This window comes from Schistocerca serialis, unplaced genomic scaffold (assembly GCF_023864345.2).
Source record: "Schistocerca serialis cubense isolate TAMUIC-IGC-003099 unplaced genomic scaffold, iqSchSeri2.2 HiC_scaffold_1393, whole genome shotgun sequence".
Classification (NCBI taxonomy): domain Eukaryota; kingdom Metazoa; phylum Arthropoda; class Insecta; order Orthoptera; family Acrididae; genus Schistocerca; species Schistocerca serialis.
The window spans coordinates 15592908-15605868 of NW_026047617.1; the positions used below are offsets into that span (position 1 = coordinate 15592908).

The 12961-nt window shown below is 43.0% G+C and overlaps 1 protein-coding gene across 1 annotated transcript in view; it reads left to right on the forward strand.

Annotated features, from left to right (window-relative positions):
- Positions 1-9524, forward strand: part of LOC126442629 (membrane-spanning 4-domains subfamily A member 14-like) — an 82823-nt gene extending 73299 nt beyond the window's left edge. The window contains exon 2 of the mRNA XM_050090716.1: positions 8922-9524. Coding sequence (XP_049946673.1) covers positions 8922-9524 — 603 coding nt within the window. The remainder of the gene's footprint in view (positions 1-8921) is intronic.
- Positions 9525-12961: the final 3437 nt, after the last annotated feature.

The window sequence follows — 12961 nt, forward strand, 5'->3', positions numbered from 1 at the left end:
CAAATTATCCTTCAGGTGCTCAGCCACAACAGCTGCTGAGCCAGGGGGCCTATAGACACATCCAATTACCATGTCTGTGCCTGCTTTAACCGTGACCTTCACCCAAATTATTTCACATTTCGGATCTTCAATTTCCTTCGATACTACCTCTTCAAATAGTATTAGTTTAACACCATTTCTTTTTCGGTACCTATTGTTAAGACGCTAACATAAATGTTTTATATTCTGCACGAACTAAAAATGTTATAGCTGCTCAATGGGTCATATTTATTTTTCTCTTGCTGGTTTTATAATAAACTTTGAACATCGCTGCTGAGGTTCAGTGACCGTGTCAGAATTATATTAGAACAAATAACCCCTCAGTCACAAATATTAAGTCAAAATTCACCAGGTTTCGACGCTACTACGAGCGTCGTCTTCAGAATTAAACTGTTCTATAACATAATAGGTATATAAGACATTAATAAACTGAAGTGTGTACTGACTGGAAAGAGATGCAGTAGTTAAGTCACATTCTAAAAAAATTCTAAGCCGGAAAGGAGACGTCATGAAAAGTAATAAATAAGATGGCAAGCCGGTAAGGGCTGCTCGTACCTGAGTGAACACGGGTTGCTACAAAACTGTTTTATAATATGTAGTTCGTTTGCCTTTCGGCCGGCTGGGGTGGCCGAGCGGTTCTAGGCGCTACAGTCTGGAACCGCGCGACCCCTCCGGTCGCAGGTTCGAGTCCTGCCTCGGGCATGGATGTGTGATGTCCTTAAGTTAGTTAGGTTTAAGTAGTTCTAAGTTCTGGGGACTGAGGACCTCAGAAGTCCCATAGTGCTCAGAGCCATTTGAACCATTTACCTTTCTTATTTGAAAAATATGTAAGAATCAGCCAACCGGTTGCATAGGTTTTCTATATACCTTGACCAGGTTTCCTCACTTCTAAGGGTGACTTCATCTCAAGGTAAGGTAATTACATGAAGAACATATCAAAGATGCACAGTGATTTCAGAGCTGAGTTGCTCAAGTCATACATTAAAATATAAAACATAATGTTCATCAAAAGGTCAAGCATTAAAACATAAGTAACACCGGTGACGAAACCTGGTGAAGGTATATAGAAAACCTATGCAACCGGTTGGCTGATTTTTACATATTTTTCAAATTTGTGTATAGATTGCTGCAAACGTCAGCCATGTTCAAAGTTGTACCTTTCTTATGTTAATCCACGAATTTGATTCAATTAACATAAAAAGGAAATTGTTAAATACGGTAAATAATGGGCGTACTGCCGATGGCTTGGTCACAGCGATGGTACCACTGTGATGTGATATAAACGCTATTATTTTTTCGAGGTTTCAGAATAAGAGGGGAGACGAGACCTTAAGTTTTTGGGTTTTATTTTCGTTAATTACGCTCCCACACTTACAGGACTGGGAGTGGGGGGTGGTTTATCGTGAACGCAATTGGGATAAAATATTCAAATGTTCAGCCGCTTTTTGAAAGCTCCTGCTCTTCTACCATCATTCTTCACAAATTGGGTTTTTTGTACAACGAGAAAGGTGTTGGCATTTTAAAGTACACTCTGCATCAGGATGATATTTTTTTAGTAGTCTTAAGAATTTCGATCACCACCTGCTCCCATCTGATATTACGGAGAAATTTTTCTGTGAAAACCTCGCCCTGTACATCCCTCACAAGAAGAATGATCACTTGCTTTTTGCTTTTGCTCATACGCACGACTTTAACGCATTTCTTTCCCCCTCATAATCTTTAAGGAGCATCTGATGAATTATTTTTGTTGTACCGGTATGTAATGAATTTCAAAATCACACTCTTGAAGCGCTAACAACCATTGCGTTGGCCTGCTGTTCGTTAGGTACAAATTTAGTAAGAATGAAAGTGTTTTATGATCTGTTACGATATGTATTCCCAATAAGAACGAAATTTTTGGGTGGAAATGCTGTCTTCTTCTGTGAATATGTACTTCCTCTCCCAGTGAGTGAATGTACGGATTGCGAATGCGGCAGTGAAATTTACTATGATTCTGTTAACCTCAGTCAGATCTAATGCATATTGTACGACGGTTTTGAACTTTGTCCATTGATCCTCAACACTATCTGTACTTGAGACAAAACTTTTGTGTTGCTCGTTGAGGATTAAATCTGGATCTTTATTTTTGTGGGTGTATATTTCAATTTCCTCCAAAATCTTAAACCTACCCTTACGAGCACTATACAGGATGTCTAAATTGTGTTCAATGTTCGTGACTGAGTGCTTTGAGGCGATGGACATCAGACAACTGAGCGGATCGCGGCACAACACCGAAATGGCGGGAACCACGGATAATTTTGATAAGTACAGATTTTAACCTCGACATCTACAGATTTTAAGTATTTTTGGAGATAAGTTAATCAAAAAATCTACTTAATACAGCATGTGCAAATGGAATGTAACAAATGTTCCATACGCCACCTGTTGGTAATAGTGTTATAATTAATATAAATGACGTGCATTCTGCCAACCAATTTTGTGACGCAGCATGAGACTTGATGGATTTGGACGGGTTACTCCTGTAACTGAAATATCAGGTACGTTCTGGTACATTTGATGTTGATTAGATAGGATGAAAAAGATTTGCTTTCGTGAAATAGTAAACTAGTATAATTATCGTTACAGATCTGAAGATTGTTCTGGATGAACATAAACCGCTCATATGAATAAAAAAAATTTGCATTCAAGACGGATTATAAGTAACATTATACAATCGCTGATTGCTGCTATCCCATCAGACAGTTTGGTTTTGCAAACTTCTTTACCGTTACTAAGTCATCCAGACAAGCTCCTGCTGTTCAGGTATTCCGTCAGATTGCAGAGATGAGGAAGCTCAATTTCTTCTCGTGTAATGAGGAAGCCTGCAACCTTCCATTCTGCACATGGGAACTGGAATCAGCTTTATCTGCAGCCACACACACTGCTCCAGGACCTGATGATACCCACTATACCGTGCTTAGTCATCTGTGCCCTCAAGCGAAAGGTCAGTTCCTCTCCTGTTTCAATTAGATCTGGTTTGAAGGACAGTACCCCACGACTTGCAAGGAGGCAATATTAATTCCATTCTGGAAACCAGACAAGGACTACAGCGCCCCTAAGTTATCGGAGTGTCACCCTTACCAGCTGTACAGGTAAGACTGTTGAGCGCATGGTCAACCGCCGCCTCGCCTGGCTGCTAGAGTACTGAAGCCACCTGGGCCGCTCCCAGTGCGGTTTCGGACGCTATCATTCCACTTTTGACAACTCAATTCTACTGGAGACGGCGATACAGGAGTCCTCTTCAGGCCGAAACCATTTAGTTTTTTTTACCTCGAAAAAGCATACGACATACTTGGAGGTACATCATTCGCCAACTTCATGAATGGGAAGTACGTGGACGCCTGCCGCTTCTGATCCAATCCTTTCTCGAGGACCGGCGTTTCCGTTATCGCATTGGTGATGCCATCTCTGATTGGCATGTTCAGGAGAATGGGGTGCCCCAGTGGCACAGTTTGCCATCGCTATCAATGGCATTTCCTCTGCAGTCAGGATCCCTGTCAAATGCTCTGTTTGTGGATGACTTTGCAATCTTCTTCTTTCTCTGATATTACGGCGACGACGAGGCGCTAAAGCTGACCATTAGGAGGCTAGGAGGCTGGAAACCTTGTGTGTGTGTGTGTGTGTGTGTGTGTGTGTGTGTGTGTGTGTGTGTGTAAAGGGCTTCCGGTTGTTGAACATTTTGAAGTGCCCTGGCGAAAAACAGTGCTGACAGGGCATTTGTTCGATCACGCTTAGCCTATGGCAGCGTGGTCTACGGATCCGCCAGTCCTTCCTACCTCCGGATGTTAGATGCTGTCCACCGTGAGGGCATTCGGATATCGACTGGAGCCTTTCGGACCAGCCTAGAGGCTGGCGACGTGTCCTTTGGGCTCGACAGGCGCTGAAACTTTCAGCGTTACCTCAATCATTGGCATTTAGTTCAGTGATCCAACCCACCTTCGAACGACTGTTCTGGAATCGGCCCCAAGCGACCCAGCCATTTGGTATAGATACTACAGACTGTCTAAACGATCTGGATCTGTCTGGGATGCAACGAAGTGCAGTGTTGGTGTCTTCAGAGGCCCAAAGTGATTTTAAGCTTGACACGGTACACGAAAAGTTGTACTCCAGACTTGGTTGTTAAAACTTTGTTTTCGTCTATTTTAAGTATGTACCATAGTTTTATAGTTATTTATACAGATGGATCTCAGCAGGGGAATGCTCTAGTTTGTTCTGTGGTTTTCCCTGATAGGGTTTTTAAAGTGAGTATTCCAGGAAAATTTACAAATTCTGATGTGGAGTTATATGGCATTCTGATCGCACTGGAGAGGGTTCAGACATCACCGTACGAGTTTTGTTATCTCTTGCGACTGTCTTGGTGCACTGCAGGCACTACACCAACTGTATCCGGTAGACCCGCTGATGCAGCTCGTCCGTGACTCCTTACAGCGGCTCCAACACTGTGGCAGGGGGTGGTGTTTTGCTGCGCACCTGGCCACATTGGGATACAGGGTAATGATATCTGCTGACCATGCTGTCGACCGCCCCCTCGACCCAAATGATAATCCATCATTAAAATTTATTTGAGTCTCTCTCTCTCTCTCTCTCTCTCTCTCTCTCGTTTTTAGCGACAGTGACGCGTTTACACTTGATAGTCTTCATTGTGACATTGTGACTTCTGACCCATTTCCCATAACTTTAGTTTCGGAGAGGGCCGTCTCCAAAACTTCATTTGGTTTAATAAATCAAGGCTTCTCAGATTACTTCTTGTGCTTGTGGCAAGTTGTGGCCATTGATTTTGCACTCTATCCCCGACATATGTTGGAAGCTTTGACTTTACATCCCTTTGTTTTTTCTCGAGACCAAAATTTGAGAATGCCGTTTCAAATTCTTCGCGTTCGGAATAATTTTCGGATACACTGTCTCATATATGTGCTTAACACTTCGTGTGGCTAACGCACGTGTCTATTTTAGCTTGTTTGGTTTAATGTCTCTGAAATGTTTGAACTGTTTGATAAAAGGCACAGGATGTAATCCTGATTGGGTTCATTGTGCTCAAAATTCCATTATCTAAAATTGAGGCCCATTATCACTGTTACTCTCTCGTTTGATGCTGCATTAACCTCTGCAGTAGACGCTCTCCATTTATTCCGTTCGACCCTTCGCCGCAGTCTGAGTAGGCGGCGGGTTTCGTGTGCTTCAGTAACCACTACCGCTCACCCACCCAGAAACTCTATTGACCATTTTCGCCGCGCACGCTATTGCACATTGTTGCTGTCAGCTATATTATATTTAAACGTGTACTCGTCCTCGTCCTTCACAATAGGTACGGTGGTACTTTGTATCGACGATATTGCACAACCTAGCCACTTTCCTCTTTCACGTAGATGATCGCTATTATTTGCACGGCTTCACTGCTGGACGACCGTGTTGATAACATGCTTAAACAGTGTCTTTCCTAGAATTTGGCACTTTGATCGACTAATACCTTCAAAGTTCAGTTGACGCTTTTTAATACTTGGTCCCACTTCTGTAAATGTTTGGCCCTGGTAGAGATCTTTTGATGTGGTGTTCAGTCATTCGTTCTCTGAGTGGTATGTTCTTCTCACGAAGTCAGGAGATTAGCCAGTTGTTGCTTTTCTAGTACAACGCACGAGTCATACGTAGTGCCCTTTAAGGCTGTGAAGCTGCACTGAGCTCTGAAATACTAGTATTAACGTTTGTCAATTAGGAAATTTGTTGGGTATATCTTAGATGAGTTGTCTATAAACATATTGTCCGACGTAGTGTTTAGAGATAAAGTTATGTGGTTTAGTTTTAAATATATATTTACTGTTCATTAAGATTTTCAGTTCAGCGGGAAGGGGGTGGAAAGCAGCAGGCATAGCGTCTCTGCAGCGCACACAGTTCACATAATTCCTCTGTTTAGTGCCACACACGTTGACGGCAGAGTTCTGTTACCAAAGATCTAGTCTCTAGGCACACTACATATTAGGGAAAATAGGTGTTGGGAAGCAGTAGCAAATATTCTCAGCTGACTAAACTATTTGCAACGGGAGGTTCACGGGCTCTCTCTGTACACGACTCTAACCTCCCTACGAAGCAGTGAAAACGGTTTAAGAGGAGAGTTCCCGCAGGACATAGTCCTATGTGACAGTAGGTAGTGTGCAGAAGCAGAATAAGCTACCTCTCTGACCTCTTAATCTCCAGAGATGCTGAGCTGACACACTCCTCAGTCCAATAAATGTGACGTTCCCAGCGTGATTTGCACTGTAAGTGAATGCCTAAGAACCTGATGATATCAAATCTCTATCTGAATAACCAGCAGTGTCACTGAGTGTTCTGTTTGGCTTTTCGTGACCAGATGTACATTGCTTACGTTGGCAGGAAGGGAATTGACAAACCTGCTACAGAATGTTGGTGGAAATGTAGTTGGTGATTGTTTGACGGATATTCTGTTACAATGATGGCGTCATCTGCAAATATGGTAAATTTCTGCTGTACACACACCATTCACAACTGCAGGCAGATCTCAGTACACATCACAGTCGCTGAAGGATCCAGGAGGACAGAAGAATGTTTTTGTACCCAAACACTACAGTCTGTATTACTAAATGACTAATCCGGTTCATGACACAGTACCAGATGCACGTAGCCTATATAACTGCTTTCTTTGATTTTTCACTATTTCATACAAATATGGAGTAAATTTAAATTCCTGTCATAATTTAGTACTTAGGAGGTATAACCTTATGACAAAAGTTTAACATCGTGGTACGAGATGTATATAGAAAATTTATATTAAATGTTTCATAATGAGAGCTTGAAATTATGTTTAAAGATTTTTGGAAATCACAAACCTTTCCTACAGTTGGGCATTTGCAAAGCAGTCAATCTGAAACTGTTCTATACGGTAGTCTGTCTCTAAAGGTACTGAAGACGATTGATGTGGAAGATACTTCTTGTGCACCGTAATTTGAGAATATTTTTATGATCTGATTGTTCGTCACTCGTGCCTGAAATTCTAACCCAGATGTACTTTTGTAGCCATAAACATTATTATTCCTTAAGTTATAGGTCACTCTTACAATTGTACTTCATAGGTAAGCAACTGATGCATGTATTTGCAGAAATATGTGCCATTTTCCCGAAGATGAGATGGAAACCGTGAGGGGCTGGATATTATCAGTCTTCTCACTGTGTATAAATATTACTCACAATCCAGTAACTGCGTTTATACCATTTTGATGTATTTTAGAATGTAAGATTCAACTAACAATAATTGGCAATCCAGGTAACTACGTACTGTGCCTAATGTTGAAGTATGAGAAGACTTGTACATTGTCTTTTAGTGTGTCTTCGGCTGAAGTTGGAACAGCTGATTAATCGTTCATTCTGTGTTAGTAGATTTGATTAGTTGTGGTTCTCACACGATACAGTACGGTCCTGCAGTGAAAGGACGAAATCTTCGTCCTTGAGTTATACTAGGTATGGAACTATCATATCCTGTACTGATCTTCCCTTTGTCTTTGATACAGAATATGTTGCACATGTGTGGCTTCCTGTGTGGGCTGATACTTTAATCTGTACATCACATCTCGTGCAACATGGTACACATTTGTAAGTGGACGATGTTTTCTTTTACATCTTTTAGAAAATGTTTATATGAGAGCTCAGAGCCTCGAAATAAGATTGTGAAACTTAGATATAAAAATTGTTGATGAAGGTGTAAGCACAGTTGGGAATTTAATGAGCTTCTAAATGATTGTCATTACGTCTTTAAATTTTATTTGTAGAAAACTTACTTTAAGATAATTTAGAAACTCACAGAATAATTTCTGGAAAGTTATATTTAGTTCCTGTTATGTAACCTGTGTATACAGGCAGTTACTGTACTTTTTGTTATCCGCACACATTACTACAGCTGCCACAATGGCAGTACTTTCTCCTCCAAAATGTCTCTAGACACACTACTTGTAATATCCCTCAACATTATTTCTGTGTGATGCTTTTTCCACGTAATGAGAATCTGAGTTTGTAACACTGTGTAAGAGGGGCGTTCAGTAAGCAATGCGACACATTTTTCTCAGCCAATGTCAGTTCCAGAAATTCACAATTTGTTGTGGGCATGATGAAACTGTAGGGACCGAAGTAGGAATATTCCGCGGATTTCCGATAAGTGACAGCACTGTACGTAGCCTCCGAGGAGAGACCTGCCGAGTTTTCGGTGCAAAACCAGACCGTCGCGGATATTCGCGGTGCGCTGGAGAACATCTACGGAGACCTGGTAGTGGCAGAAAGCACAGGTGCCAATCCTGAGACCCGCCGGTCACGTCGGATGACTCCTCGCTGCTACACCCGCCCACCAGTAGGGGGTGTGCCGTGCTGGCTTCCTCGCCGCCCAACTCAGGACCGTAAAGGGCATCGAAGTGCCGAGTTGTCTCAGCGTTACTAGGCTGATGATGATGAATTTTCGTCGAAACGTGGGTGCGTCACTTCGAACCAGAAACAAAACTGCAATACGTGGGTGGCGCCATACCATCTCTTCCGAAGACAAAGTTCGAAGCCACATCCTGGCCCACTAAAGTCACGGTGGCGGTCTTCTGAGACTGTGAAGGTGTTGCTATGTTCGGTTACCTCCGTCACTGTGTGAAGGTCATCTCTGAAGTGTGTTGCGCCACCGTGAGGAAGCTGAAGGAACGACTCCAGCGCGTTCGTCGCCACACAAATGGAAATGAACACCTTCTCCGTGGCATCGCAAGACCTCGAACGAGTCTACACACTCGAGACGAGCGTAGAAAACTTCATCGGCACAAACAGATGGAAGCCAGACGGTGCGAGATCCGGACTGTCGGATGGCTCAGGAAGATCTGTCCACTGAAGATCTGTCCACTGAAGATCTGTCCACTGAAGATCTGTCCACTGAAGATCTGTCCACTGAAGATCTGTCCACTGAAGATCTGTCCACTGAAGATCTGTCCACTGAAGATCTGTCCACTGAAGATCTGCCCACTGAAGATCTGCCCACTGAAGATCTGCCCACTGAAGATCTGCCCACTGAAGATCTGCCCACTGAAGATCTGCCCACTGAAGATCTGCCCACTGAAGATCTGCCCACTGAAGATCTGCCCACTGAAGATCTGCCCACTGAAGATCTGCCCACTGAAGATCTGCCCACTGAAGATCTGCCCACTGAAGATCTGCCCACTGAAGATCTGCCCACTGAAGATCTGCCCACTGAAGATCTGCCCACTGAAGATCTGCCCACTGAAGATCTGCCCACTGAAGATCTGCCCACTGAAGATCTGCCCACTGAAGATCTGCCCACTGAAGATCTGCCCACTGAAGATCTGCCCACTGAAGATCTGCCCACTGAAGATCTGCCCACTGAAGATCTGTCCACTGAAGATCTGTCCCTGCAGGCAGGCTGTCAGTGCAACGAGACGTCGACCAGCAGAGCGGAGTGAAGCTGTGGTGTCGCGCGGGCGTGCGAGCCCTACCAGCGAGGTCGTGGCACTGAACGGAAGTTACGTTGAAAAGTAAGGTTTTGTAGGCAGAATCGCAGGGAATAATATGGTGTATTGAAATCCTGAATGAAACCAACCTGCTTTAAAAAAAAAAAATTGTTGCATTACTTACTGAACGCCCCTCCCATATTTCAGTATTTCATACAGTCTGATTGCAATTTAGTAATGTGAAATATATTATTTTGTGTATTAGGATCAGGTCAAACAACCTGCAGAGTTATTTCATCTGTACTCGACGTTAAGAAAATACTTCTAATACTAGGATTTATTTTTTAGCTGTGGTGTACCCTGTAGTGACTACAGAGGCCTTTAAATCGTAAATTTCATTGTGTTCTAAAAATTACTGTTCAAACGATTCAGTAAATGTAACAGCACAAGTATCTGGTACCTTGGAGGTATTCAGTTTTGTAATGTTGCCTGTAATGCAACAACGTACCCATTGTTGAGTTGTATCATGACCAGAGAATGTTCTTGCAGTATTAGAGAACATGGTATTGTCAACATGTTGCCTCAGCATAAATTTAATACTGTATGATTTACATATGACATATCTTTGTTCTGTTTGTCAAATAGTATTTGACCATTTTAAAAAAGTTGTATCTGTCTCGCTGTCTGCTCACTACTAGAGACGTCTGGCATTGTTTCCTCTTCCTTGTCAGGCGTATTCTGTTTCCTTTCCTGTCGGTCTCTCTTGGCCAACTCTTGATTTTTTTCGACCCCGACGGTATTAGGTTGCGAGGCCGGAGGGTGTCTTTCATTTTCTTTATTTAATCTTCTCTCTGATGGGGAGGACGACCTCCTCAGGCATTCTAGTAGTAGTAGTAGTAGTAGTAGTAGTAGTAGTAGTAGTAGTAGTATTTTGAATCTCCACAATGTATGTGGGGAAACTTTCGGCAATGCTTGTATCTGAACATTGTGAAGACTGTGCTGTTGACGAGCATTATTAAATTTGTCACCGTCAGCCCATCAGCTGGTAGTAAAGGGAGCAAGTCAGAAGTGGCTGTGATTCTGAAGGTTTCATCCTGGCTGGCTGCCTGCAATGCTACAGCTCCTAAAATACTGGGTGTATACACGGCAGAGATCCTACCATTACATACTCAGTCGCAAGAGTTCTGCATTTGGAACACAACGTGATGCATGGTTGGAGACGTTTCTCTGCAACAAAAGTGAATGTATGGAAGGCTTCTTTCGCCGTCCTGCCTAAAGGAAGCGTCCTTGACCGTGGGAACTTGCTGCTCTTGGAGATGTCCTCACCAAAAGTAGTGGGAATATTGGAAACCTATTGCTGCCATTAGTAGAGACAATCCTGGAGAGCAGCACGGCACTGAAGTGCCCTTCGTGGCAAGTGAACAAACGCTTGTGACACAAAGCAGGCTGCCGTTGAAAATTCCGGTGACGTTATGCTAGAGGCTGGACATTCCTGACGGACACGAAAGTAAGTTTGGAGGTGCCAGATGTTTTGAGAAGATTGAAGTGACAATGAGGACGGGGCACTGTGCTGGAGCCAAGTACGACGTACTTCATCCCAAAACAATACCTTCTTAATAAGCAGTCTCCCAGACGCTACTTTGAGTCGGGTCTTTCATCCAGACCTCACGGATGTCTGCCCCGAGCCCATCATTTGTATTTTGGTGTCCGCTACTGGGAGAAAGACCATTGTCATTCTGGACAAATGTTTTGCTAGTCTGCTAATGGGAAGACACGAGGTCTAGAGAGCTTCGCCAGATACCTTCACCTTCACCTGCACCTGCACCCTACACGGCCAACGGACGTCAGCTGCCTGCAGGGCAACCAAGTTCCACAAGTCTGTCTGGCGTCAGAAGCCCTGCTTGCCGAGCAGCCACGTACGTGCCTCACCACGTGCCTCACCGTCCCAAAAACGTGTACCTCAGTATTGTAGAAGCCAGGACACCAGCGTACGGAGGGCACTTCACGAATGCCGCAGACTGCAAGTCGTGGATCCTACGTCACGCGTCGACGCTGTAGTTACATCGAGGCGTCCGGACTAGTATTGCGCTGGATGCGATGTTACGCAGAAGCAGTGGCTATCACTTGTGTCCGGTATGGAAGGAAAGGAGCCGGCTCAGAAGAAATGCGGTGCCAGATGCCAGCCTTAGCCCAGCACCTCAAACGTGCGATTCCCTTCTCAATGTTTCAACACAGCCGGTGAGATCCGGTCGGGTTGGTTGTGTGTGCACAACACATGAAGTAGCTCTGGCCTTCCTTTCACTTTAGATATACTTTACATGGTATTCAACTTTGTTTCTGTTCTGCAGCTTAATTTTTTCTCATTGTAAACTGTAATACGCTCAGCCAAAAAAATTGTTATATATTTGTGGTTTGAGCATCATTTCCCACTTCCGTTTAGCAACAATATGCTGCAGAGAGGCTGTGGATTTCCAACTGACTCACACGATGCATTGTATTTTAAATGAAAATAAATGAAATAGTTACCACCTCAAATAACGGACCTTGTTTGTATGTAATGTGCCAGTTAAATGGTGTGGATAAATGATAGTTATTTGTTGTATTTTAGCTGCCAATTAAGTATGAATATTTTACCGATAACAGATAGGCAGCATATCATGACTTCAGAATCTATCAAAAAAGAACGATGGTCATTTTGGCCATTTATTTAGTAACAAATACCACACCATTCATGCTCATGGCTCATTTTCAGTGGTGTTAAATTTAATAGAAATTAAGAAATCTGTTGTAAAATTGCCGCACCGTGCTGTTACATTTTTTACGTTAATGAGCATTTGGCTTGGTGTGGAAATTTTGCAACGAAATGTGTCCACGCAGTTTGAGATGGAAATTTTAAGGTAGATTAATTATAAGTTTTTTATCGTTAATTTGTGGTTCCAGACATTGCCTCGGCCTATGATAGAGAGTTTATTTATGTCGCCTCTTTAATACAGTAATTGCTGAAAGGTGATTTTATGACTGCAGAGATGCCATAATGCTTTTTTATAATGTGGAAATCTAGGCACATATTCATAGAAACTCTAAAGCCTAGTTTTCCACTCAATCTTTTTAAATCATTAAAACTGTTTTGGAATCTGGAACTTACCTACAGTATTGGTCTTGCTATTTGTAGCACTGCACTTAAAGTGAATAATGTAAGATGACTAGCCACTTCCAATGCCCAGGGCATGTCACAATTCCTATTACAGACTTGTAGGAGTTGTAAAAGGGACTTTGTACGTTTCCAGACATGGGTTCATTAATGAAACTTGGCGGATAAAGTTTGCTCCAGAATCTCTCTGTAACAGGAACTGTGCGACACCCTGGCTTTTTTAATGACTGGATGGATGGCACGTGTTGGGGAGAGGCTACTGAGCCTCAGCAAGTGTCCTTCATGTCTAGTTTGCACA